This window comes from Vipera berus, assembly GCF_964194415.1.
Source record: "Vipera berus genome assembly, chromosome: 14".
In the NCBI taxonomy this organism is placed as follows: Eukaryota; Metazoa; Chordata; class Lepidosauria; order Squamata; family Viperidae; genus Vipera; species Vipera berus.
This window is the reverse complement of record NC_138217.1, coordinates 11,933,544-11,959,541: the sequence shown is the minus strand read 5'-3', so window position 1 is coordinate 11,959,541 and position 25,998 is coordinate 11,933,544. Positions and strand designations below refer to the sequence as shown.

The 25,998-nt window shown below is 51.5% G+C and overlaps 3 protein-coding genes across 4 annotated transcripts; 1 reads left to right on the top strand and 2 right to left on the bottom strand.

Moving 5' to 3' along the window:
- Positions 1–78: 78 nt before the first annotated feature.
- On the bottom strand, positions 79–3,879 carry LOC308674537 (coiled-coil domain-containing protein 157-like). Its single transcript, XM_081339102.1, has 7 exons — positions 3,849–3,879; positions 2,614–2,799; positions 2,111–2,308; positions 1,464–1,692; positions 1,098–1,237; positions 473–552; positions 79–367 (listed from the first exon to the last, which is right to left on the bottom strand). The coding sequence occupies exons 2-7, from the start codon at positions 2,773–2,775 to the stop codon at positions 88–90; spliced, it is 1,089 nt and encodes a 362-aa protein (XP_081195228.1). The 5' UTR covers positions 2,776–2,799; positions 3,849–3,879; the 3' UTR covers positions 79–87.
- Positions 3,880–3,944: 65 nt separating this feature from the next.
- On the bottom strand, positions 3,945–7,793 carry CCDC157 (coiled-coil domain containing 157; the record flags this gene model as incomplete). Of its 2 annotated transcripts, XM_081339100.1 has the most annotated exons (4): positions 7,736–7,793; positions 6,595–6,910; positions 5,775–5,946; positions 3,945–5,107 (listed from the first exon to the last, which is right to left on the bottom strand). In XM_081339100.1, exons 2-4 carry the CDS (start codon positions 6,840–6,842, stop codon positions 4,388–4,390), a joined length of 1,140 nt encoding a protein of 379 aa, XP_081195226.1. In that variant the 5' UTR covers positions 6,843–6,910; positions 7,736–7,793. The 2 variants fall into 2 exon arrangements, with proteins under 2 accessions (XP_081195226.1, XP_081195227.1); XM_081339101.1 differs by lacking the exons at positions 3,945–5,107; positions 5,775–5,946 and having other exon boundaries at positions 6,591–6,910.
- Positions 7,794–8,048: 255 nt separating this feature from the next.
- On the top strand, positions 8,049–20,392 carry SF3A1 (splicing factor 3a subunit 1). The gene is made up of 17 exons (XM_081339099.1): positions 8,049–8,171; positions 9,031–9,143; positions 9,795–9,999; positions 10,541–10,798; positions 10,918–10,992; positions 11,555–11,705; positions 12,364–12,557; positions 12,742–12,859; positions 13,622–13,807; positions 14,322–14,443; positions 14,558–14,800; positions 15,328–15,538; positions 16,614–16,643; positions 17,758–17,912; positions 18,671–18,772; positions 19,312–19,383; positions 19,879–20,392. The coding sequence occupies exons 1-17, from the start codon at positions 8,109–8,111 to the stop codon at positions 19,978–19,980; spliced, it is 2,400 nt and encodes a 799-aa protein (XP_081195225.1). The 5' UTR covers positions 8,049–8,108; the 3' UTR covers positions 19,981–20,392.
- The last annotated feature ends 5,606 nt before the right edge of the window (positions 20,393–25,998 follow it).

Here is a 25,998-nt window from a genome sequence, read left to right as displayed (position 1 = left end):
CCCCCCCTCCCACACTACCCCTTGCCCTGCCCCTCCGAGACCCCCCAGCGACGCTCCCGGAGTCCTCCTGAGTGCGCTTCTCTTTTTTTATTTCTGGTGGTTGTGGGTACAATAGCCTGGCGGGGGTGGACAACGGCCTCTCCCTTTGGCTGGGCCGTAAGGGCTGCTGACTGCCTCTTTGTAGAAAAGATTGAAGGGAGCAGGGCCCAAGGCGGCCTTGGGCGGCTGGGGGCCGGAAGTCCATTGGGGGGCAGGCGCGTAGGCGAGGGGGTGTTTCGGAGGCCTGTTTCGCGAGGCGCTTCCCCCGCTGCCGCTATTAGTCGGGGGCCTGGAGGCCTGTCCCTGAACGCCGGTCCCTGTGGGGTCCCTGCGAAAGGAGAAATCAGAGACGCCATTGGAAGAAGAGCCCGTTGCCCCATTTCTAAACCAATCCCCCCCTCCAAAATGGATCCCTTCGGGCCAGCCCACTCACCCCACGGGAGGTGGCATCGCGCTGTCCTGAGGCCCGGCTTTTCCGGCAGACCGAATCCAGAGCTGGGTTGGAAGTACAAACTACGGAGAGAGGAATTCCCGGTTAGGCGGTCAGTATCCTAAGAGACGGGAGGAAGGCGCTTCTCTTGACACTCTGCACGGAGGCCAGACGGATCTTTTCGGGTCGGGGCGGAGAGCAGCTGGGGGAACAAATGGATTTCCTTTGGAATTCACATCTGGCTGAGCGTTTGGGAAGGAGAGACTCCGCGCCAGCTCTCAAAAAAGAGAGGATTTCTCCCAAGGGATCAGACGGGAACCCTGCTACCCAAACGCGCGCGGGGGAGATATCCTTCTGAAGTCCTCCGCGCGGGTTTTAATGGGAACGGGAGGCAGATTGCAGGAGAAATGGCCTGGCAACAATTAACCAGTGGAACGGCTCGCCTCCAGAGGTGGTGGATGCTCCATCACTGGAGGCTTTTAAGAAGAGACCGGACAGCCACTTGTCTGAAATAGTACAGAGTTAGGAGCAATGGTTTTTTTTTTCTCATGACCCGCTGGCCAAACGGCTGATAAGTCTGGTGCCTTTTGATTGCCCCTCCCTCCCCCCCTTGGGGACCCCCCTCTACCTTCTGCATCTCCTGCTGGGGCGGCTCTTTCATTTTGCCTATGGCGTTTCGGAGACGCGAGTTCTCTTCCTCCAGAATGCTGATGCGGATGTTGTTGGCCTGCAGCTGTTTCCCCATGTCCTCCATGACATTCCCGGAGACTGCAAAGAGGCAAACCGGGCGTTTTGGGTGGGACTCGGCCTGGTCTAGGACAGTCGCCTTTTCCCAGTGGAAACGATGGTTAAATCTGTCCGTATGCCGTTGCAGTTCAAAGGAGGTTGCTGGGTTAACCCAGAGTAGCCTCCGGTGGGGGAGAAGGTGGGATGGGGAATCCAGATGGTGGGGCTTCGTTGGTAAGTTGCTTCAGGCCCCCACCCCGGGCCTTACTTTCAAACTGGGTCTCGACGGGGACGTGAAGGTCTGGGAAGAAGACCAAGAGTTTCTCCTTCTCCTTCATCTCGTGGATCAGCTCTCCCAGCTCAGAGATGGTCCTCTGCAGGTCGGAGGCCGACTGCTCCAAGCTCTGCTTCTCCTGCTTCAGCTTCTCGGTAAGCTTCTGGGTGGAGAGAGCGGTGGTGGTCATCTCGCAAGCTTTCTGAACTCTACAGCAGAAGTCCTACGGGGAGAGGGAAACTAAGCCTAGCCTCGCAACTAGCGAGCGATGGGATTTAAAGGGTGGCAACAGCACTTAGGGCTTACTTATGCGCAGGGCTTCGCAGCCCTCTAAGCAGGTTTACTAGAGCCAGCCTCTTGCCCACAACAATCTAGGTCCTCATTTGGCCCATATGGGAAGGAGGGAAGGCTGAGTCAACCTTGAGCCAGTCAGGATCGAACCCCTGACGGCGGGCAGAATGAGCTGAATTAGAGCAAACCTTTTATGCTCTTTGGCTGGCAGGCTGAGAACCGGGCAAATTCTTCTGCAGGTTGGGTGTGATTCAGGGCCCTCTTTCATCCTGTGCTTTCTCCCTTGTCGGAAAGGGCACAATCCAAACTGGGCCAAGGGGCACCTGCTCTGCTCTGGCTGAGGTTCCTACCCCACTGCCATCCCCCCAGACCTTCTGGGCCTCCAGCCGGCCTTGGATCTCCCACTTTTCCTCCTGGAGCTCCTTCAGCCGCTCTCTCATCGTCTGCCGGTCGTCTTCCCCGTCAGCCAGGCTGGTCTTCAGCTGCTCGCATTCTTGGTCCAGGCTGTCCAGCTGCTGCATTAGAGTCTGTTGTTTGGCCTGGAGGGACTGCAGGGAGAGTTGGGAAGCTCACGATGGGGCCAAAATGCCAGGAAAAGTGGCCACCTTCACCTTGCCAGCTAAGAGCTCCTGGCTGACCGTGGGCTTCAAGAAAGCTTCCAAGAGCTTTCAAGTCTCTCCCACATTGACCTCGTGGACCCCTCACCTGCTTTTCTGGGCATGGAGACAGAAGGGGGCTTCTCATTCCTTCTTCCATTTCCCAGCCTAACTTACAGTTTCCTGGGGGAAAAGGAAGGGGAAGGACACACCTCCTCCTTGGTCAGCCTCTCCGGCCCACCGCTGCCCCCTCTCACCTCCTGGTGCTGCAGCATGCTAGCCCCTCTGGCTCTCTCTTTGTTGAGTTCCAGGCTGGTCCAGTTCAACTGCTGCTTCACTCTCTCCAGCTGGCTGCCGAGGGCTTCCAGTTGCTCCTCCCGTTTGTCCACCTCCTCCTTGTCCACCATCTTGGACTCCATCTCCTGCTGCAAATCCTTTCTGGCCTGTTCTGTGAAAGGCACAGCAGTTCAGGAGCTGAGGGGTTTATTTCAGCTCCCTGGGGGACCCCCTCCTGAGGCCTTACATACGTTTTAGCCTTAGAATAACAAAAGAGTTGGAAGGGACTTTGGAGGTCATCTAATCCAACCCCCTGCTCAAGCAGGAGACCTTAGACCTTTTCTGTCAAGTGGCGGTCCAGTCTCTTCTTGAAAGCCTCCAGTGATGAAGCACCCACAACCTCTGAAGGTAAGCTGGTGGATTGTTCTAGCTCTCAGGAAATTTCTCCTCATTTCGCGGCTGAACCTCTGCTTGACGAGTTTCCATCCCTTGTCCCTTTGTCTGGCCTTCGGGTGCTTTGGCGAATAGGTTGCCCTCCTCTCTGCGACAGCCCCTCAAATATTGGAAGACTGCTATCGTGTTCCCCCCCCCCCCGCTACCCTCTCGGTCCTTGTCTTCACTAGATTAGCCATGCCCAGTTCTTGCAACTGTTCTTCATCTGTTTTAGATGTTTAGGTGCAACAGCGATTGCAGATGTTGCCCATTAGGTTAAACTCAAATGTTTAAGTAAGGGTGCTTTGGACTGCAGCCTTAAGGATATGGCCCTATTTCAACATTAAGGTAAAGGTAAAGGTTTCCCTGCACATGCGTGCTAGTCATTTCCGACTCTAGGGGCCGGTGCTCATCTCCGTTTCAAAGCCGAAGAGCCAGCGCTTGTCCAAGGACGTCTCCGTGGTCATGTGGCCGGCATGACTATAGACGCCAGAGGCACACGGAATGCTGTTACCTTCCCACCGTAGCGGTCCCTATTTTTCTACTTGTATTTTTACATGCTTTCAAACTGCTAGGTTGGCAGAAGCTGGGACGAGTAACAGGCGCTCACTCTGTTACGCGGCACTCGGGATTCGACCCGCCAAACTGCCGACCTTCTGATCGACAAGCTCAGTGTTCTAACCCACTGAGCCACCGCGTCCCTATTTCAACATTACTACGGTGCTAAAAAAAGAAGTTTTCAACTGGAAACACCATCTAAATTCAGGGTGCAAGTTGTCCTTACCCAGTTCCTGGATGGTGCTTTCCTGTACCTGAAGCTTTTCCTTCAAGGTGGAGAGATTCATCTCCAAAGAAACGGCTCCTGAAAGAAGCCACACGGAAGACTCTTTAGGAGAGCTACACACTGAAACCAACTAAGAGGAGCAGCTGTTCCGAAAAGAGAGGAACGTTTCTGAAGCGGGGCCTGAGAAACGGAGAAATGCCGGTCCTTTTTATTTAATGGTTAAATCCACACACGCCTCCCGCCGCGCTCTGAAAGGATGATTTTGGGAGGCTGACAATTAAAGGAAGCCCTGCTGAGCATTGCCAGCTGTTCTCGGATGCTCCCAACATCACCTCGGCTTCTGGGAAATTTAAAACTGGATGTCGAGTGCTGGGAAAGGAGCTGCAGGTTTGGAATGGGGGTCTGGATCCTCCAATGGGCCCCGTTAAAGGGCATTCCCTCTCGAAGAAGGGACAAGTCGTTCTGCAAGAGCCAGAACTGGAGAACAGCTGGCCTGCCAACCTACGTGCCTCAGCTGGCATCAGCGGCAAAAGTGGGGCTTAAAAAAAAAGAGAGAGACGAGAGAGATATTCACGGTTTCCAAGCTCTTCCTTCGCCTTCTGCAGCTGAGCCATCAGCTGCTGGCTTTCCCTCTCCTTTTTCTGTAAAAGCTGCTCGGTCTCCTCCCTCTGTTGCTTCTTGGCCTCTTTCTCCTTTTGCAGACAACCATCCAGGTTCTCCAGCTGCTTCTTCAGCTCGTTTTTCTGCCTCTCAAACTCTTCCAATTCTCCCTTCAAAGGGTTGATGAGTCCCATCAGCATCTGGATATGCTTGCTGATGCGGGAAAGGTCCTTGCTCTGCTCGGCGGCCCAGTAGCTGACATCCTTGGCTGTGAGGAGCCTGCCCCCCAGTTTTCCCTCCACCATCTTGAGGAACTTTCCCAAGGAAGAGGAGATGTTCAGGGTGCTGCAGATGTCGATGACGGCCTTTCCCACTTCCTGCAGGCTGACCTGGGTGCTTTCGCACGCGTCGCAGGGCACCAGAGAGGTCTCAATTGTCTGGGAGTGGACACTCCGGCCAGGCAGATGAACGGAAAGATCCGAGCGGGCACTGAGGGCATTGTCCAGCAGCCTGCTGCCAGCGGAAGAGGTTAAAAGGGAAGATTGAAAGCCGGGCAAACTCACATCCGACTCAGGAGAGGCACTTTTCAAACGCTCGTTCTCAGCTTTCGTGGCCCGGAAGGAACTTTTTAGACTAGAAGCATCTTTGTTATATTTTTTCTAGGCACAAAAGAGAGAGAGAGAGAGAGAGAGAGAGAGAAAGGGGGGGGAGTCATTGGCCTCTTAGCAGAAACTTTTACTTTGCGTGCGGTGCATTAACGGATATAAATAATACATTCGTGACGCCAGTGTTGAGAAATCACCTGGCACGAAGTCACTCAGAGTGAAATCGAGGAGAGGGTAGGGCAAAAGAACAAAGGAAAAGAATTAAAATAGTCCGGGAGCTGATGTCGTGGATAAAACAACTTCGGAGTATTTGACCAGATTATTAGGGGGGGGGGAAACAACAACCCTGCTTCTATGTCAGCCCTCACAACCGACAAACGGCATGCAACAGCAATCGAACCTCACAACTAAATTTGCATGTTGTGCTTAACCCATCAGATGTTTGGTGTTTTTTTTTGGTTTCGGCTTAGGCTTTGCACAAACCCACTAATTGGCTTTTACCCCAAGAAACCAGGATTATATTATAGCTCAGCAAATGTGTGAACAGGCCGCAGTGGTAGCAACGCTTGTAAGTAACCGCAGCAATGAGGCTGGATGGATCATATTGTCTGAGGGCATCAGGGGAAGTTTTTTTCTCGGCTTCATCCCTGGGTGTGGCCTGTGGAAATTCAGAGGAGAAACTCCAAGGGGAAGAAAAAAAAAACACCACACCTTTGCCTACCTCAGCCACCAGCTGTTGATAAAGAGCACCCAGTTTCAGCATGCTGTTCCAGTACTTCCTTACAGCCAGCCCAATAGACATGGAGGGTCCTACCACCCTGGATGAGGGCACTGCTTCCTCGCTCATGAGGCTCTCGGTGTATCCTGTGAAGCTCTGGAGCAGCAACAGAAGCCTTTGGGGGAACCAAAAGAAAATCTTCTTTTCATTTCATGGCAAATCCATGCCCCACTGCTCCTTCCTTAAGGAAGCCCAACACATTGCAGGAGAAACAATGTTTTTTTTCCCAAAAAAAATCATGGGAAAAGAAATGTAATCAGCATTTGTAGGGGGAATAACAGGTCAATTTATTACCCCTGTACAAAAATTAGGAGCCGTGGTATTGCAGGCTTAATTCTGCCGATTGCCTATTGTCGATTGCCTATTGTCGGCAGCTCAAGTCTCAGCAGCTCAACGTTGACTCAGCCTTCCATCCTGAGGTCAGTAAAATGAGGACCCAGATTGTTGGGGGGGGGGGGTAAGAGGCTGACTCTGTAAACCTCTTAGAGAAGGCTGTAAAGGACTGCGAAGCGGTATGTAAGTCTAAGGGCTATTGCTATTGTTTATTCAATTTCATATTGCCTTGACTCCAAATTACTCTAGGTGGCTCAAGATAGGCCAGACAATATAAAAACAAAACAGTAGGAGGAAACTGAAGATTCTCAAAGAATCTCTCCAAACGAGTCGCACACGTATTTACCCAGAAGCAAGGCTCCAGTGCATTCACCGAGGCTTAGCCCCAAAGAAGAAAAAGCGAAAGTTGCAGGAACAGATATAAGCTTACCTGTCAATCACTAGTTCCAGAAGAACCACATGAGACTGCTGTGTAAATTCCGGGTCATTCTCGAGAAAGTCATATTGTCCCATCAAAGCCACCAAGTCTAAGTCACAGGACACTTTATCTGGAAATTTCCAGGAAGGAAAGCGCACGGCTCCAACGTGGGAAAACACGCTGATGACCGTCCCTTGGAGATCCGTGATGTCCTTCCGCAAGCTTTCCATGCAGTTTCTGTTAACCAACAAACTCACCATGTTGCCCCCCGCCCCGATGTCATTTGAACCGTGAGAAAAGCGCTGGAGTCTTCTTCAGACAGATGTTCCTGGCGGGAAGCAATTCGTGTAAGAAAACTGGCATGGCAATGGCTAACTAGAGCACAGGAAAAGCAAGCCAGGTGGGTGGGACTTTGCAGAGCTCAGCTCCCAGGTGTGTTCAGCCAGGTGGATTTGGGTGCCATGGCCTCTCATTTAGCAACAACCACCCCCAACCCCCAAATTTCTCAGGTTGTCAGATGCACCAATCTTATGTGGCAAGGCGCTTGTCGGTTCTAACACAGGCATTCTGTTGATCAGATCTCGCTTGACAAGGTTGTCTACATTGTTTTATTTACAAGAAGGGGGCTTTAGAAACACAACGTCTTGACGCTAATTAAACAAAAGCCCAAACTGAAAAGAGTGGTTAGATTTATTAGATCTGAATGCTCTACTGTAAAGACCCAGGAGACACGCCAAGGGTGGATAACACCCCCCATTGAGAGGCAAATCTCTGCTGCTTAATTGCAGGAGGATTTTCTGCTTAGTGAACAAGAAGGACTTCATGACGCGACATAAGAAACACGCCTTTCGTGCGTGCATTTGAAAATCTGACAAAAACATGCCATAGGCGCTTAAAGGGTTATATAGGAAGGGTGAGAAGTGGGCATCTGATGCAATGAAGCCTGGTGCTTCCTCGCATTGAGAGAGAGAGAGAGAGAGAGAGAGAGAAAGCAAAAGGCACTCTGCCCATGCCCAGAGGCACTCTTCCCCAATGCTGCAGAACCCCCCCCCCTTCGCCAGAGCAGCCGAGACTTATGGGCTCCCTGCCTCCCAAAGGCTCCTCCCAACTAAAAACTGGGGAGGGGGTCCACGGGGGCGGGGGGAAGACCCACCTGCCAAATAGCAGCAGCCGCCGCCGGCTCTCGCCAGGCGTCGCGCAGGCCTCCGCTGCCATGGCAACCCCCTGTAAGCCTCCCCGGCGCACGCGCGGCTCGAGGCCCCGCCCCCTTTCGAATGCTGGCTAAGGTCTTCCTCACCCCGTCCGCAAAAAAAAAAAAAGAAAGAAAAAGGGGCCGCTCTACCCACGTCCTCTATGGTGCCCGACGTGTCCAAGAGTTGTGCGCAGGCGCCGCTTCTTTCTAGGCTCCACCTCCTTCCAGAGGCGGAGCGGGCGCCTTGTGTGCGCGCGCACTCTGGCTGCGTCCGCCATTTTATCCCCGAGGTTTTGATCCGTCGGGTTTCGCTCGGAGCCTCCTCGGTGCCGCCATGCCGGCCGGACCGGTGCAGGCCATGGCGCCCGCCCAGCCAGCCCCTCCGGAAGCCAAGCAGGTGATTTTGGAGCTTTCGCCTTCGTCGGGGTTGAGGAGTTTCCCACCCCCCCTTCCCTCCTCCCTCCGCTTCTCGGCCTCCGCCCCTCTGAGAGGAGGGGGGGCGAGCGAGGCTTCCTCCCAGAGTGCTTAGCGAGAGGCGCGGTGTATCCTGGGAGTTGTAGTGGTGAAAGGGTGCTGCAAAATCGCTTTTCCTGCAGCTCTGCCCTCCCATAGGGCTGCAGGTCCCATCGTCCCCAGCCAGCTTGGATAGGAAATGAAGGCAAGGGACGAGGGTTGTAGGGGCAGAGAAACTGAAGAGTGCAGTGACATGCAACCACAATTAAACCCAAATCTCTATCGCTAAACAAGACAGTTGTTAAGTAAGCTTTGCCCCATTTTATGACTTTATTGCCACAGTTAAGCAAAAAGGTGGTGGTTAAGTGAATCAGGAAGTTAAGTAAACGCGGCCTCCCCATTGACTGCTGGTTGAAAGCTGGCTGGGAATATTACAGATGGTGACCACATGACCCTGGCACAGCTCGACTGTCATAAATACATGCCAGTTGCTAAGCACCTGAATTTTGACCATGGGGATGCTGCAGTGCTCATAAGTCACTTTTTTCCCCCTTGCTGCTGTAAAAAGTTACAGCAAAGGCAGACTAAACAAATAGTTGTAAGTGGAGGACTAATTGTATTTTGCTTTTGACAGCCTAGGAATTTGATGACGGAAGGAAGGACTTTTTAAATGGTTCATTCTCCAAACTGCCCTGTTACGCTACCTGTCCCACAGCACCTTTTCAGCTCTTAGAGAAAGCCTCGTTTCTTCCCCTGAGCTAATGCTGAAAGCCCTCATTATGTTTTCTCGTGTCTCCATACAGCCAGAAGATGAACCAAAGGAAGAGACCACACCTGCCAAACCTATTGTGGGAATTATATATCCACCACCGGAGGTTAGAAATATTGTGGACAAGACAGCCAGTTTCGTGGCCAGGTGAGAAAGCCTAGATGAAGCTCCTGAAATAAATTCTGCTTGCAGCACAGAGCAGAGAGACTTTGGGCCACTTCTGGTAGATGGAACTGGGGCTTATTATTATCATTTATTAGATTTGCATGTTGCCCAACAATTCTGGGTAGCTCAAAGTAAAAACAAAGAAAAAATGCAATAAGTAAAAGATGGCAAGGATGACAAGAGTCAGATAGGACAAACGTACGCTTGCCAAAGGCATGGGAGCAGCCAGGTCTTCACCGCCCTACAAAACACCAGAGAGAGGGAGGCCATCTGGATTTCATGCTCTAAGAACTCTTAGTGGTAAAATTCGCTTTCTGATCAGAGTCTGAAATGTTTCAGAACTGATTTTAAACTCAGACTGCCTTGCCTTGGGGTAAGAATGGCTGATGAGACACACAAAACATTCTGATGCTGTTCTGGACTATTCTGGAAGCGTCTGGAAACCGTCTCCCATCTTGGATGCAAAATAAGTTGTAAATGTGGGGTTTTTTTCAGGCTCAGAATAGCTCGGTGATTTTTGGGCTTGAAATGTTTTGAGTTTGATATGCGTGGCGGCACTCCTTGTTTCGAGATGACGGGATCTGCTGGCTTCAGTGGCTTCCAAGCAACATTTTGGTTTTTGACTTTTCCCAGAAACGGCCCTGAATTTGAAGCTCGGATCCGCCAGAATGAAATAAACAACCCCAAGTTTAATTTCCTGAACCCCAACGATCCTTATCATGCCTACTACCGCCACAAGGTCAACGAGTTCAAGGAAGGGAAGGCGCAGGAACCCTCGGCGGCGATCCCAAAGGTTATGCAGGCTCAGCAGACGGCCCAGCAGCAACTTCCCCAAAAGGTAAAACGGGCTTCATCTCTTCGTGCAGCTTCTTTCTTTCCTTTGTGATAAAAGCTTACAGCTTCTCTTGACTTTTCTCATGTCTCCTGGGAAGGTACTGCCAAACATAAGGGTTTCTAAGAAATCCCAACTGGTGGGGTCTCTGCTGTTGCACCCTCCCTTTAGAACATGTTATCCTCCGAGGCGAGGCGAACCCGCACCCTTCTGGTTTCCCAGCGGTGTGTAAAAAGCCTGGTTCTGCCCGTTGGCGTGGGGGCATAAGAGCGGGGTGCAACTTTAGGGAATGGCTGATGGCTTGAAGGGGTTTCTGCCTTGTCGGCTTTTTTTAGCCTTTTGGATGTTTTAACTTTGAATTCCACTTTTGCTTTGCAAGTTTTAACCTGCTGGCCAACCCCATCGTAATCTGTTTTGAACGTTTTATTATGTCGTCGAAAACCACCCCGTCACTTAGGTTGAGACGGACAGTGTAGAAACGCAATCAGTAATTTAAATACTATTTGTGAAGAGAGAACCGGAGTTCTGTGTCTCTTGTTTTCTGCAGGTCCAGGCCCAGGTGATTCAGGAAACCGTGGTTCCAAAGGAGCCCCCACCAGAATTTGAGTTCATTGCGGATCCTCCCTCGATCTCGGCTTTTGACCTGGATGTGGTGAAATTGACCGCCCAGTTTGTGGCCCGCAACGGCAGGCAGTTCCTGACCCAGCTGATGCAGAAGGAACAGAGGAACTATCAGTTCGACTTCCTGCGTCCCCAGCACAGCCTCTTCAATTACTTCACCAAACTGGTGGAGCAATACACCAAGGTGATGCTCTTTGGATGCGAGGGGGCTTTTCTTTTAAGGGGATTTTTTTTTTTTGCAGAAAAAAAAGGTAGAAATGGAATCAATTTCATGAGAAATATTAAATGAATCTGTTTTTACAGATCTTGATCCCACCAAAGGGCCTTATTATAAAATTGAAGAAGGAAGCCGAAAATCCAAAAGAAGTCTTAGATCAGGTAACTGAGGATTGTTACTATTTTTTGTATAATTTGATTCTTAACATTCAGGTCCTTAAAAACGTCTGTCCCAGATAAGAACGTTACTCCAATTTCATTCAGGCAGAGCATTGTTTTGCTAGCTGGGTGCAACACTCAATGTTGGTTTTTGGTGGGAAGGAATTAGTAAAACTGGATTTTGGTATAAAATGGGTGTGCTTGTGGGCAGGCTCAGGATTTTGTTTCATTTTCTGATAATTTTTTGGGAACAGGAGAAGCCTTGAGTTTCTTTTTACCAAAGGCTTATGCCTATTTAAAGTCTACCCTGCTGTTTCCATTATTTCTTGCCTCAATATATCAGCCAATTGAAATACTCTTTTTTCATTTTTGTTGTTTGGATCCAGAGAGGCTAATGCTGCCTAATGCTGACTTAGAAGTATAATTTGATCTCTTCCAAAGGCTTCCTTGAATTTTAACGAAAAAGGGGAACTTTCCCAAATCCTGTAAAAGGAGGGTAGTGTTTTTTTTCCTGTGGCCTCCCCTCACAAGGACTCTGTTTTCTTGGCCCCTGTGTCCCCTGCAGGCGTGCTACCGAGTCGAGTGGGCCAAGTTTCAGGAGCGTGAGCGGAAGAAGGAAGAGGAGGAGAAAGAGCGCGAACGTGTGGCTTACGCCCAGATCGACTGGCACGATTTCGTGGTGGTGGAAACGGTGGATTTCCAGCCCTCGGAGCAAGGTTCGTGTCCCCCCCCTTGCTCATTTCAAAAGCATCGTGGGTTTTTTTTCAGAGGCTCCCTGCATGCAGAGGCAGCCAGGAACCCCTGCTGGTAACCAGGAAAGTGAAAACAGGCATTAGACCAGCATGCTTTCTGCCTTCGGTCCCCGCCGGCTTTTGAACGGGGCGGGGCGTTGCGGAATACACTGAGTCACCAAGATCAGAGTTGACTCACAACAGTCAGCCCCTCTCAAACTGAAGTTAATTTGCTTTTAAATCCTGATTTGAATTACGATTGAATTATGATTCAAAGATACGTCTTCCTGTGTATCTGTGACCCTCTTCACCTTCACCAATGCGGCGTGTATAGTTAAAGGACTCGTGGGTACTCCAATTTATTTATTTGCTCAATTTATATAGCCGCCACCTTACTTTTTTTAACATCAGTCTTGGTGGCTTAACAATAAAACAGGGAGAATACATAATAAGAGAACCAAAATAAAACCACCAGGCATGATCTCAACCCAGTGCCTCCCAAACTTTTTTTTGCTTTCTTACTCAAAACCGTTTAGTCTTTTTTGACTAATGTTTTCTGAGGATTTGATTTGGCGTTTGGCTAGAGACAAGTAATTAACAAGGAATTCGTCCCCTCTCCCCCTCCTCTTCTTTTCCGGTGAAGGAAATTTTCCTCCTCCCACCACTCCCGAGGAACTAGGCGCTCGGATCCTGATCCAGGAACGCTACGAGAAGTTCGGGGAGAGCGAAGAGGTGGAGATGGAGGTGGAATCGGACGACGAAGATGACAAGCAACAGAAGGCGGAAGAGGCTCCTTCCCAGCTGGACCAGGACACCCAAGTCCAGGATATGGACGAAGTGAGTGAGGAAAACAGCCCCCCCCCCTCCAATTGGGGGTGCAGTTTGAGGGCTTCCTCCAGATCTCTCTCTCTGCAGATCAGACGGAGTGATCTTTAGGGCTTGGAAGCGGACCTGAGCCGCCACCCTCCTCTTTTTATTTTTTATTCTCCTTTCCTTTTTTTTCTCTTTTTACACGTGAAAGGGTTCCGATGAAGAAGATGAGAGCCAGAAGGTGCCGCCACCCCCAGAAACTCCAATGCCCCCACCGCTCCCCCCTACTCCAGATCAAGTCATTGTCAGGAAAGATTACGATCCGAAAGGTAAGGTTAAAGTCCAGAGCCTACGTCAGTGTTTCTTAACCTTGGCCCCACTGTAAGATAACAGAATTAACAAAGTTTTTTTAAAAAAATCCCATTTATATCCCACCCTTCTCCAAAGACTCAGGGCGGCTTACAATCTAAGAAGCACAAATGGATGTGCTTAGCAATAGCCTTCATTCTGTGTATATGCCTGCTTATTATTAGGGCTTTTGCCCCCCCCCCCCAAGCGGCATTATTACAAAGTCAGCTTAATTGCCCCCAACAATCTGGGTCCTCATTTTACCTACCTCGGAAGGATGGAAGGCTGAGTCAACCTTGAGCCTGGTGGGATGCGAACCTGCAATAATTGCAGACAGCTGGTGTTAACTTAAGGAGGCATTAGCCCACTGCTCCACCAAGGCTTCACCAAGTTGGAAGGGACCTTGGAGGCCTTCTAGTCCCACCCCCTGCTCAAGCAGGAGACCTTATACCATTTCAGATAAATGTTGTCCAATCTCTTCTTGAAAGCTTCCAGTGTTGGAGCAATCGCAGCTTCTGAAGGCAAGCCTGATTAAATGTTCTAACTCTCAAGAAATCCCTCCTTAGTTCCAGGTTGCTTCTCTCCTTGGATTAGTTTCCATCTGTTGCCTCTTGTCCTGCCTTCAGATGAGTGGACTTCAACTCCCAGAATTCCCCAGTCAACACTAATCTACCTGGAGGTTTATTTTGATCTCCACAGCCGGAGAAAACATTCCTAACCTACGCCTTTTCTGCTCCCTCCAGCTTCCAAGCCTCTTCCCCCAACCCCAGCTGCGGATGAGTATCTTGTCTCCCCCATTACTGGGGAGAAAATTCCTGCCAGCAAAATGCAGGAACACATGCGTATCGGCCTTCTGGATCCCCGCTGGTTAGAACAAAGAGATCGTTCTCTCCGGGAGAAGCAGACAGATGACGAAGTGTACGCCCCAGGTGAGTCCAGCCAGCATCTCCTCACCAGCTGTCACTGTGCTTATTTAAAGAGTTTGCATTTGATTAACCTGGACTATTGATCTTGTAAACGACTCCTGCAAAGTTCGGAACATTTGTAAATTTATTTCTAGCAAACTTAGTCCCTGGGATACTTTGGACTTTTAAAAATGAGGAACCTTCTACAGGTAGTCTTCTATTTAACGACCGTTCATTTAGCAGCCATTCAGTTACGACGATGCTGGGGGGAAAAGGAATGACAACCGATCCTTACAGCAATAGCACTTAAGACTTATATGCCACTTCACACTGCTTCACAGCCCACTCTTAAGTGGTTTTACAGAGCCAGCATATTTGCCGCCAGCAATCTAGGTCCTCATTTTACCGACCTCGGAAGGACGGAAGGCTGAGTCAACCTTGAGCCGGTCAGGATCGAACTGCTGGCAGTCGGCAGAATTAGCTTGCAATTCTGCATTCTAACCACTGAAGCCGTTTTTCTTCTTGTGTGTCCATTTAGGCCTGGATATTGAAAGCAGCTTGAAGCAGCTGGCCGAGCGCCGTACGGATATTTTTGGGGTGGAAGAAACGGCGATCGGCAAGAAAATCGGCGAAGAGGAGATCCAGAAGCCTGAAGAAAAGGTCTGCTCCTGGCAGGGTAGCCAAGAGGAGGGGGTCTTCCCTTCCCCACCTGGCCTGCTGTTGGCTTGAAATCAGAGGGGCCGTGCTTGACCCTTGCCCCACGGTGTCTTTCAGGTGACCTGGGACGGCCACTCGGGAAGCATGGCCCGGACGCAACAAGCAGCCCAGGCCAACATAACCCTCCAAGAGCAGATTGAGGCGATCCACAAGGCCAAGGGGCTGGTGCCAGAAGACGACACAAAGGAGAAAATTGGTCCGAGCAAACCCAACGAGATGCCCATGCCTCCCCCTATGTCCTCGGCCCCCAACATCCCCACCAGCGCTCCGCCCATTGCCTCCGTGCCCCGTCCTCCCGCGGTAAGCGCTCTGCTTGCAGGGTTAGGTTTATATCCTGCCCTCATTGTGTACCCTCTCCCTATTTTCCCCACAACCCCTCGGGCTTGCCCAGGGCGACCCAGCCTCTGTTCCAAAGTGAAATTAGGAATGTCCTGGTTTCTGGTCTGGTCCCTTTCCAACTGCTCCACCTTGAGACTGGTTTGCCTTCAAAGGGCTTGGAGCCTTGTTAGAGACCTCACCCACCCACTTCGCGGTCTGAAGTTTCCGTTGCTCCTCTCTGGGAGGAGGTTTCGAAGTATTTACAGCAGAACGACTGAATTCTGCAACAGCTTTGTTCCTTATGCTATCTGTCTCGTAAATTCGCAGGATTCTTCCTCCCCCCCCCGCCCTGTATGCGTATACATTTGAACCAGACTGTGATGTTTCTCTGTGGGTATCTGCATAAGGGTTACCTTCTGAGAGCTGAATGCAACGCAGTTTCATTTTAATGCATGCTGACCAGTGTACGTTTAACGTGACAATAAAGTTTTCTTCCTATTCTATTGTAGATGCCCCCTCCAATTCGCACCACCGTCGTAAGTGCGGTTCCAGTCATGCCTCGTCCCCCGATGACTTCAGTGGTCCGTTTACCACCAGGATCCGTCATCGCAGCGCCAATGCCCCCAATCATCCACGCCCCCCGGATTAATGTTGTTCCGATGCCGCCTTCAGCTCCACCTATTATGGCCCCACGGCCTCCTCCCATGATTGTGCCAACAGGTCAGTGCTGAGTGGACTCCTCTTCGTAGCCATAATTGTAGGAAATACTGAAAGTCCTTAGAATCCCAGGTCTCTCAAGACTTCCTGGAGGTAACATCCTTCCCAACATTCAGAGCTCCTGCAGTGCCCCCAACAACAGCATTGAACATTACAAGGTGTCACTTAAAAAAAAAAGCATGCTTGCATTCTGAAAAGGCTCCACAGTTTCGTTAGAAAATTCCATGTAATTTTTTTTTACCGCTGCAGAAAATGTTACGAGCCTCGAAAGTAAATGTTCTTAATTGTGAGGGGGCCAACATTTGCCTACTGGCCACTTTCATGCAAAATGTTAAGCTTAAGCCAGAGTCGAACCGCATCCTGACTTGACAAGGGTACATATAGAGCATTGTGGTTTTAAATTGTACAGATTTACACGAACCACGCCAGTTGTGGCCTAGTTGGCAAACAGTAATTAAAACCAAAAACCGAATGACTTTAGTATTTACATTCAGATATTGTTTGGTCCCCCTCTGTTCCTTTCGATGTGATGCTTTAATGAATGTTTGCTCTCTCCTTAAGTTGCTTTCAGGGCCGCCTCTGTTTTGGGTTGTTTTTAAATAACTGTATCAGGCTTTGGGCAACAATAATTTTACACATTGTTCTATTATCCAAAGAACTCTAAAAAGTAGAGTTTATTCACACAGACAGCATTTACCAACCTTGGTCTCAACGGACCTTGTTTTGCAAAAATTAGCACACACCTTGTTATTCTCATCCAGTCCACCATTCTATTTTTGTTTCTTATTCCTTTTTTTTTGGCACTGGGAGTTTTCCACTGGTATGGAAAAAAGCACACTGCCCGTCTTAAATCATTAGAATTCGGTACATAAATGCTTATATGACAGTAAATAAATGCCTATAAACAGTATATAAATGCTTATACGGAGTTTGGCAGCATCCTTGTGCAGGGGGAATGAACGGAGTGGGATTTGCATTTCAGGTTGAAGCATGAAAAATTAAACTAGCGCTCTCTGATGATCATAGGCTGCGGTTGAGCTAAGCAGTTGACTAATGATATTTAATTGTTACAATATAGGCTACAGACAGGGACCGGTCAGCAGTCCAGGTAAACCTCTTTAAGTGTCACTGTGATCTCAGCTAATCGCTAACCTTCCAGTTCAGCTCTGATCTGCATGCATCCACTTCTCCTGTCTGTCCCGGGTGGGACCCTGGCAAGTCCTCACTGTGATGTCTGTCTGTCAGTACTTCTGATCCTGTAGGCTTCTTGGCCTGATTGTTGCCGCTCTTCTAAGGGGTGGGGGTGGTTTTGCATGCTAACCTGGGTGCTGGACCACCCACTTTGTGAGGGAGCCCAAGGCCGGAGCACAGAGGGATCCATCCTAGGGGGCCTTGCAAAAAGATCTGCTCTGAGCTGTGTTGCACTGCTACAATCATTGTGCAGCTGCTAACGATTGGCTTACTAAGGTAACAAACAGGAGGGTCTGCCGTTCGGTTTGGTTAAAAAGTGGGGGCCGCAGCCGCAGTGATGTGCCCAAACCCCCCCCCCCCGATACGTATGTGCAAGGACCTCATGGGTGCTTAGAGGCGTTCCCTCTTATTTAACCGTCCTGTTTCTCCTGCGAAACCCAAGTTTTTAGAGGGACTGAAGTTTAGGCTCTTGGTCGATGGGGTATCTGGCTTGTGTGGTGTTTGGCTAAGAGAGGGGTGCCAGGCCCTTTAGTTTTTCAGCTCAACTGACCTGATTGTTAACAGCAGCTTTTTTTTTTTTGCTTTGGAACTACGACTGGTCACTTTCCTTTTCTCCTTGTCTTGCGTCTTCTCCTCCTTAAAAGCAAGGGGCGTCCAATGGGTCTCGCATTTGAAGAGCCGTAGTCATTCCTACAGACGCAGGGTGTGCATTTGGGCCCCTGCGTTGTTGCCTGCGGGAGCAGTGACAGCAGCAGCAGCAGCCCTTTGCAAAACTCAGTAGCCTCTCCGAAGAAAAGGGCCACTTAACCTGACCTCTTCTGACCTGCTTCTTGCAAGAGGCTGAGGAAGAGCCCGTCCGTTAATTCCGAAGCGGACGTGGAAATAACCTTTTAAACACCCTATTTGACTCCCCCTCTGCTTCGGGACGTTGCACAGCCCTGTTTCTCCCTCCCCCGCCACCCCTCCCTCCCCGCTGCCTTCCAAATATTGCTTGCAGTTCTCTTATCAAGCCAGTGTTTCTGTTGCCACAGCCTTTGTTCCAGCTCCACCAGTAGCACCTGTCTCAGGTCCGGCCCCCGTGCCTCCAGTTCACCCCCCACCTCCCATGGACGATGAGCCGGCCTCTAAGAAACTGAAGTCCGAAGAGAATCTGATGCCGGAGGAGGAGTTTCTGCGCAGAAACAAGGTGCAGACCTGTGCCCTTAATGCAGGGCAGGCAGTCCTCGGCTTACGACCAAAAGCGACCTCAGCGTGTCGATTGCTAAGCAAGACAGTTAAGGGAGCTTTGCCCCCATGTTACAGCCTTGCTTGCCACAGCCGTTAAGGGAATCCTGGCAGCTGTTAAGCGAGGAGCCCGGGGGCTGAGCAAATCGGGTTTCCCCCGTTGACGTTTAAGGTCGCAAAGGGGGATCACGCGACCCCCAGGACACCGCAACTGTCACAAGTAGGAGTCGGTTGCCAAGCGTTTGAATTTTGATCACGCGACCCTGGGGATGCTGCAGCGGTCCCAAATACGAGAAATGTCATCGGTCACCTTTTTCAGTGGCGGCGTAACTTTGAATGGCCGCTAAATGAACGGTTGTAAGTCGAGGGTTACCTGTGACACGCTTTGTGGTAAATCTGTCCTTTCCTTGGGGCCAGTTTAGCGAGTTTAGGACAGGGTTTCTGAAAAGCTCGGCCCGTTTTAGGAAGTCTGGACTTCAACTCCTTGAATTGCCCAGCCAAGCTTTTCAGAAACCCTGCGTTAGAAGTTCCATTCAGACAGTCCTCGACTTACGACTGTAACCGAGCCCACGGTTTTAGTCATTAAGTTGTGAAATGCTTCTATAAGGAGGCGGTTGGAACCAGCCCTTTCTAAACGAGCCCAGAAATGTCTCTCTCTCCATTTCAACTCAAGTCCAGTGATTGTTCTTGGGCCTTGTGCTCTCGTCTCTGCTCCCCCAGGGTCCGGTCACCGTCAAAGTCCAGGTGCCCAACATGCAGGACAAAACGGAATGGAAGCTGAATGGCCAAGTGCTGGTCTTCACCCTCCCCCTCTCCGACCAGGTATGTATATTGGCCAACATTGCGATTGAGGGGATTCTGGGAGTTGTAGTCCATACAACTAGCAAGTAGCTTTAAACCCAACTCTTTGTGGCCCCAGCCAGCTGGCTTGATCTGAGTCCTGGAGAAAACCCAAACCGTTTGCAACTTCAAATAGTCACTAAATGGATGGCTGTAAGTTGAGGAGTTCCTATCTCTTAAAAATGCAGTCGAGTCTGGGTGTTTCGTCAACCGCCCATTGTGGCAAAAATACCGGGGACCTTTGTTGCCTCTGAACCAGTCAGTCAGAATAGAGTTGGAAGGGACCTTAGAGGTCTTCTAGTCCAACCCAACCCCCTGCTCAAGCAGGAGACCCCGTACCATTTCAGAGAAGTGGATGTCCAGTCTCCTTTTAAAAAAAAAAAAACTCCACTGATGGAGCAGCCACAGCTTCTGGTGGCAAGCCGTTCCACTGGTTGATTGTCCTCACTTGTTCGGAAACGTCTCTCTCTCTGGTGTTGTACCGTCTTCTGCTAAAGGGGCCCGTTTCCTTTGGCCCGCAGGTTTCCGTTATCAAGGTGAAGATTCACGAGGCCACCGGCATGCCCGCTGGGAAACAGAAGCTCCAGTATGAGGTGAGTCAGCAGGCAGGCCTTGGAAATGGACCCGTTCCATTTCCATTGGTTCTGCTTTTTATGTTGTGACTCTGGGTTTTGGCACCATTTTAATCGGGATCTTAAATCAGAATACAGCTGGAAGGGATGCTGGAGGTCTTCTAGTCCAGCCCCTTTGCTCAAGCAGGAGACTATACCATTTCGGACAGGTGGCTATCCAGTCTCTTATTTTTTTTAAAAATAAACCTTCAGTGATGAAGCACCCACAACTTCTGGTGGCAAAGCTGTTCCGTGGATTAATTGTTCCCCCCGTCAGGAAGTTTCTTCTCCTTAATTCCAGGTTGCTTCTCTCCTTGATCAGTTTCCACCCCTTGTTTCTTGTCGTGCCTTCAGGCGCTTTGGAAAATACGTTGACACCCCCCCTCCTCTTTGTGGCAGCCCCTCCAATCCTGGAATACTGCTCTCACGTCACTCCTAACCAATCCTTGGTCTTGAAACCGGTCTTGTGTCTTTCAGGGCATCTTCATCAAAGATTCCAACTCCTTGGCTTACTACAACATGACCAGCGGGTCAGTGATTCACTTGGCCCTCAAAGAGAGAGGGGGCCGAAAGAAGTGAACGTCCACCTCCGGCATGAGGGACAGCCCGCTGTTTGACTTCCTCACCTGAGTAGTCTTTCCTCGGGCTGTTTTCTTGGCCCTGTGCATCTGTTCTAGTAGCCCAGAGGCTAGAGGAGATTTGACCTTACCCCGACCGTCACTATGAAAGTTTGTGCTGATTCTGTGCTGTTTTTAGCAGCTTGCGACATATTTGTAACCTGTCTTGTGTTGCACCAGCTTGGGTTTAATTCCTCATAGCAATCTTTTCCCCTTGTGACTAAACTCTCGCCGTTTAACCCTGTGTCTTAAGGGGGGTTGGATGGATCTGCTTTGGTTCAGAGTCTCTGACCCGTTGTGCGGAGCAATCGGTTGTCTAGTGACGAGCAGGTTTTGCTAGGCTCATTAAAAACTTCTTTGATTTCCCACCTGAACTTTGTGCGATCTCCTGGTTCTTTGTCTCCCGAGTGTTTTGAGAGAACGCACGGTGTGCCAATGTACCCATGCTTATTTGTGCTTCCCTGTGCTCAAGACTATTTCCCAGAAATAAAGGTGTCAGACCTGCCCCAGGTCCCGGCCCTAGGAAAGAAAGACTCTCGACTCCATTTGGTTGAAGTGATAGGCTCTTTTACTAAGGAATAGTGGTTGCAGCAAAAGCAAGGCTAGATCTAAAGTTCCCACGCAAAATTACAAAGATTTTTCCCCTGTTGTGGTTCTCACCCCTGACTGGATTATCGGTGGCCAATAGCATCCGGGTTTGATATTGAATCCAGAGACCGTTTCCCCCCCATTCTAAATTAGTTCCTAGCACTGTTCCTTTCCTTCAGCTCTGCAAAAGCCTTCGGTATCCTTATATCCTTCATGATCTGTTCCCCCCCCTTTTAAAAAAAAAGCGCTTCCTTCCCCCCATCCTAATTAGGGGACCTGCTTACGGGATCGTAATTCAAAAGAACCACCAATAACCTCCCGAGACCACAACTTCTTTCTCTGCACTGTAGAACATAAACTTGGTTACACTACATTAAACCAACTCCTCAGCAACATATAAGACAACATCCTGTCGTGTTCGATATATTTATTTTATTTTTATTTATTTTAATTCCATTTATATCCCGCCCTTCTCCGAAGACTCAGGGCAGCTTACAAGCTTAGCAGAAGCGAGAAGGCTGTTCCGGGCCGTGGCTGACTCTGCAGGGTTGCTCTGCCCCATGTACTGGGACGGTTCTGAGCTACCGGACGGGGAGCAGGCTGGCCGGGTGGCAGCTTGGACGGTCTAGCGGCCGAGGCTTATGTGCTCGGGACTGCAAGGGTGCCCAAGGGGTGAGGGGATTCTGGGCTTGCTGGAGTGGGCTGCAGAGGCAGCGACTGGCGAGGGGGTCAGCTGGCAGGACGGGCAGGGATGGGGTGGGGGCTTATGGGCAGGGGTCGCAGGACTGGGAGAGGGCTTGCAGGTGGGGGGGCACTGCAGAGGCAGCGGCTGGTGGGGGGCAGCGGGGGGGTGTGTCTTGTGGCAGACGGCTGGGGGAGGGGGCTTGGAGCGGCGGGAAGTCGGTGAGGGGGGGCTTGAGGGGGTGACCGGGGGGGGGGGGAGACGACGGCAGGCCGTCCTTCTGGCCATCGATCGGCAGCTAACGGCGGTCAACCGGAGCCGAGGGGTGGGGGGCGTCCAGCGGCCGGTGCGCTCCGTTCGGCAGCCCCTCCCTCTCCCCCCCCCGCGGGTCATCTAGGTCCCCCCGCGGTGCTGAGTTGGGGGGAGCGGGGGGGGCTATGAACCAGCCTTCGTTTGGGTGCGCCGCGGGTCCCGGGGACCCGGCACCTGGAGGACGGAGCCCGTTCCTTGGGAACGGAGAGGCGAAGAGTGGCGTGTGAAAGCAGCCCGCGGAGTCCCGAGTGGACGGATGCCTAGCTGGGTTTTGTGATCCTTTCCGTTAAAAGGGTTTATTCGAAAAAGCCAGGATAAGCCTTCAACCCACCGGTACAATTGAGCCCAAAGAAGAAGGGGCGACGCGGGTGGGTGGGAGGGAGGGAGGGAGGGGCTGGCGTCCGCCCCTCCCCTTTCACGCTGCTCTAAAGTGGGGGCTTCTGGCCCGCCGCCTCCTCCTCCGGGTTCCGCGCTCGTCAGCACGCGCCCCTCCCGCGGGTGAAACCTGGACTCAGCCCGAGCAGCTCGGGACACGGCGAGCGGATCCCCTCTTCTTGCTCGTTCTCCTCTTCCTCTGCCTTCCTCCTCCTCCCTTCTCTTCCTCCTCCTCCATCCTCTCCTCCCTTCTCTTCCTCCTCCTCCTCCTCCTCCTCCTCTTCCTCTGCCTTCCTCCTCCTCCACCCCCTCCTCCCTTTTCTTCCTTCTCCTCCTCTTCCTCCCTCCTCCTCCTCCTCCTCCTCCCCCCCCCGGGGGCGCCTCTGCCTCTCGTTCCTGGACCATCCGCGGGGGGGTGGTGGTCGCGCGAGGGACAGGCATGGAGGCGGCGGGCCGAGGGTCCCCCTGCCCGGCTCTGCGCGCCCCTCTTTGGCCGCGGCTCTGCTGCCTGCTGCTCCTGCTCCCGCGGCCGGGCAGCGGCACCTGGACCCGGGCGGGGCTGCAGTTCGCCTCCCGCAGGTAAGAGACGAGCCTTTGTTTCCCCCCCCCTTTCCTCCCCCTCCCTGACGGGGCACCCCGCATTCAAGGGCGGCCCTGGAAGCCAGGAGGGCCGGGCCGAGCGAAGCCCTCCTCGCCGTGCAGGAGCCACAGGTACGGCGGCGCTCCCGAAGGGGGAAGCACCGGACCTGTCTGGGGGGGAGGCCAGGGCCGCTGCCCTGATTTCTTTGCCGCTGGGTTCGTGGCGGAACCGGTGGAGCGAGGCTGCCTTTCCAGAGCCCGTTCGCACGACCCGCTGGATTCCAAGCGAGCCGACTGCGTGCCGGGACAGCCTGTTGCGGGAATGCAGCCTGAGGAGGGGAGGGGGACCTGCAGGGGCGCAAAGGGGTGTTATAAATCGGGATTCAGTTAACCCTGGAAGAGTGTTTTGTGTGTGAATGCAGCACTGTTTAGGAGATTGCCTGGGATCTTGCATCTCAGTTTATCAAAGAAGCCACCAGCCTTTTGTGGGGGGGGGGGTGGCTGCGTGGGCTGGAGAGTCTGCATTACAACCAAAACAGATCAAGAAACTGTCGCTGTTGTAGAACTCAAGGAATCTGCAGCCGTATTTTTTATAAAGCAAGATCTAGTGGCAGTGAGTTCCATGGGCTCAGGATGCTTTGTATGGCCTGGGTGTTGGAAGCCTGGCTCCATGGTAGCCCTCTGGACTTTCCCAAGCCAACCAGCCCCCCCCCCCCCCCCCCCGCCTTCTGTTCCATCAAGAAGCTGTTTGGCTGGTGGAATTCTGCATTTTTTTTCTGTTTATTGGCCCAACAGTGTAAATCAGGCTCCCTCCAAGGGCACTGATGACAACATGAGTTGCGACAGGAGGCCGGGCATGGCCTCGGTATCTGGGCACAGGATCCTTCTTCCCTCTCAAGGCTCCCCTGAAAATGGGGAAAGACTCAGAACCTGGATAATGACAGGGAGAGAAGGGAAGTTGCCGCATTTACTCCAAAGGAAGGAAGGAAGGGAGGAAGGAGGGTGCGTTTAATTATAGACTCAAGGCTGGGGAGTCACGGAGACGCCAGGCTGGACCTCCAACTCCCTCTGGACTCTCAGCAGCCTTGACCACAGGGGCGAGGTGGAAACCAGAGTCCCCCCCCCCACCCCAAAACCTCTGTGGGCAATCTCAGGTCATCAGCTCCAAGGGTGGCACCCAAATTGCCTGTCAAGTGGGTGGGTGGGTTCCTGGTGCCTCCCAGCCTCACGGTGGTCTTTCAGCCTGTGTGTGTGTGTGGGGGGAGGGCAGATGAGAGAGCAGGGAATTCTGCTTTCCACTTCTCTGAGCTGCTGGCGCTGGTCCATCCAGCTGTGGGCGGGCGGGCCTCCATCTTCCCAGATGCTGGGCTCAGCATCCCAGCAGCAACTGTGGCTACTTCCACAGCAGAGACCTTTTAACCTCCTGTTCCCAGCCAGGTCCTCTGGCCAGGGATCGGCCGGGGCAGCCGGCCACCCACACACAAGCCTTCAGAAGAGGCAGAATGACAGGGAAAAGCGACACAGAAAGAGCCTTTTGTGAGATGTGGGGCCTAGCGGGGAGTGCCAGGCGCTCTGCTCCTCCAGGGCTGGCAGAGGGGGCGGCAGGCTGGCAGGATGCCGCAAGCCAAAATGTGGAGATTCCCCGACAGCCTGGGGAACCTTCCCAGGTGATGTTAAGCTATTACGGCACCCGCTTTGTGCATTCGTTAACAAACAGCAAATTTTCTTAGGTTATGGTGTGGACGCAGGTCTGAATCAATGGCTCCAAAAAGAAAATAAACTCCAAATAAGGATTAATCGGATGTGGTCTTCTTCTGACTTGCTAGGAATTTCCTTGATAAATTAGGAACCCCAAACTAGGTAACAACGGGGTCATCAGTGCTAGAAGGGAGAGGAGAAGTAGGAGGAGGAGGAGGATTAGTGCAGGCATTTCATTACCCAAACTAGGTAATCAGTGCTCTGAGGACATTATCTAGTTTGGAGATGAAACGTCTGCAGGAAACCGCCAAGTTCAGGGACCACCAAACAGGAACCCTTTGGAGAGAGGTGGCCAACCGCATCAAAGCGTTGTAGCTTCGAAGTGGGGGGTGGGGGCTCAGCATTTTATCCTTAGCCTCTAGGGCACCTTCCCGTCACTGTTTTGATAACAAGCACAAGAAATGCAAAATGTGGACTCTAAAATGTAAAATAGTCGCTGAACAAACGTGGCAAGACGAGGACTGCCGACTTGTGCCAGTTGGAAGGGCTGGGGAGATGGAGAGAGGGGCAGCCCAGGGTCAGGCACACACACCCCCTACGTGGAATGGAAGGGTGGGGGGGAGGGCTGGTTTCCTTCCTCCAGCCTCCCGTTCAGTGATTGATGACTCTGGCGTGGAAAATTACAGACTCTCCAGATGAGAACTTGGCAGTGGAGGGTGGAGGGAATTTCCCTTCCTTTGCCTCTTCAGAGCGGATCTTGCAGCTGGGCACTTTTGCACCCTTTCCAAGTTCCTGCTCTCCCATCCCCTGCATGGCAGGCACCCACCCGCGCAGCCCCGCCTCCCACGTCTCCTCCTTGTTGCCCAAATGGCGAAGAGCCCATGCAGTTGCATGCCAACAATGAACGCCTTCAGCAGCTCACGAGTAGCTTTCCTCGGCCGGCTAGGGTTGCATTGGGAAAAAAAAACCCTGCTTTGTTTGGGTTAAGCAACAGCCCATTGAGTCCTAGGAGGTCTGGATAATCTGTCTCTCCCAGGCAGAAAGCAAGATCCTCCCTTGGATTTTCTTTCTTGGAAAGCAAAGGCATCAACAAAAGCTAGGGCCGAATTGGACCAGGTACAGGAACCTGGAAAGTTGGGTTTGAAAAATGAAAAATGTCCATGAAAAACAAAACAAAACGCTAAATGAAATTTAGATTTTTAACCCTGTGAGCCAAACAGTTGGTCTCTGTCTGCTGGCCTTGGAGATGCCTGGACAAGTTTGAGTGGGTTTCCACACTGCAGTAATTAATGGTTTGTTTAATTCTGATTGGTTGAGTAAAGCAGCGTTGTTTAATAAATGGAATCAGGTCAATTTAGGAAATCCTAGCTGAATTAGCCATAGCCTGGTTTTTACAGCCTTCCGTGTTTTCATTTACAAGCTCTAGGACAAGTTGGCTAAAGACCAGAGCATGAGTATGTTCAGTAAACAAACCAAAGCTTATCGAACCAGCATCCTCTTTCCCACACGGCTGTTAATCACTGGCCACATCCCTATCAAATAGAAACAAAATGAGTTAAGTGGGGCTTTTCTGTTGCATTAAAGTCACACTATAGGGGGCAGTTTTCAGAGGAATTATGGGGCTTTGAGGAGAGGATTGGCATTTCAAAGCTCCGGGTGGTACGTCTGTTTCTAACACGGGCAAAAATGATGTAGAAAGAATGGCAGAACCTAAGGGGAGGGTGAAAAGGGGAATCAGCCTAGAAT

Bases quoted from the DNA above. Each gene is read 5' to 3' on its own strand.
- LOC308674537 (XM_081339102.1), bottom strand. From the start codon at position 2,775: ATGGAGTCCAAGATGGTGGACAAGGAGGAGGTGGACAAACGGGAGGAG. The intron at 1,238-1,463 runs GTAAGGCCCGGG...GCCTCTTTGCAG, and splicing joins CGTCGAGACCCAGTTTGAAA to TCTCCGGGAATGTCATGGAG. The intron at 553-1,097 runs GTAGAGGGGGGT...CTCTCTCCGTAG, and splicing joins CCCAGCAGGAGATGCAGAAG to TTTGTACTTCCAACCCAGCT.
- SF3A1 (XM_081339099.1), top strand. From the start codon at position 8,109: ATGCCGGCCGGACCGGTGCAGGCCATGGCGCCCGCCCAGCCAGCCCCT. The intron at 10,993-11,554 runs GTAACTGAGGAT...TGTCCCCTGCAG, and splicing joins CAAAAGAAGTCTTAGATCAG to GCGTGCTACCGAGTCGAGTG. The intron at 12,558-12,741 runs GTGAGTGAGGAA...TACACGTGAAAG, and splicing joins AAGTCCAGGATATGGACGAA to GGTTCCGATGAAGAAGATGA.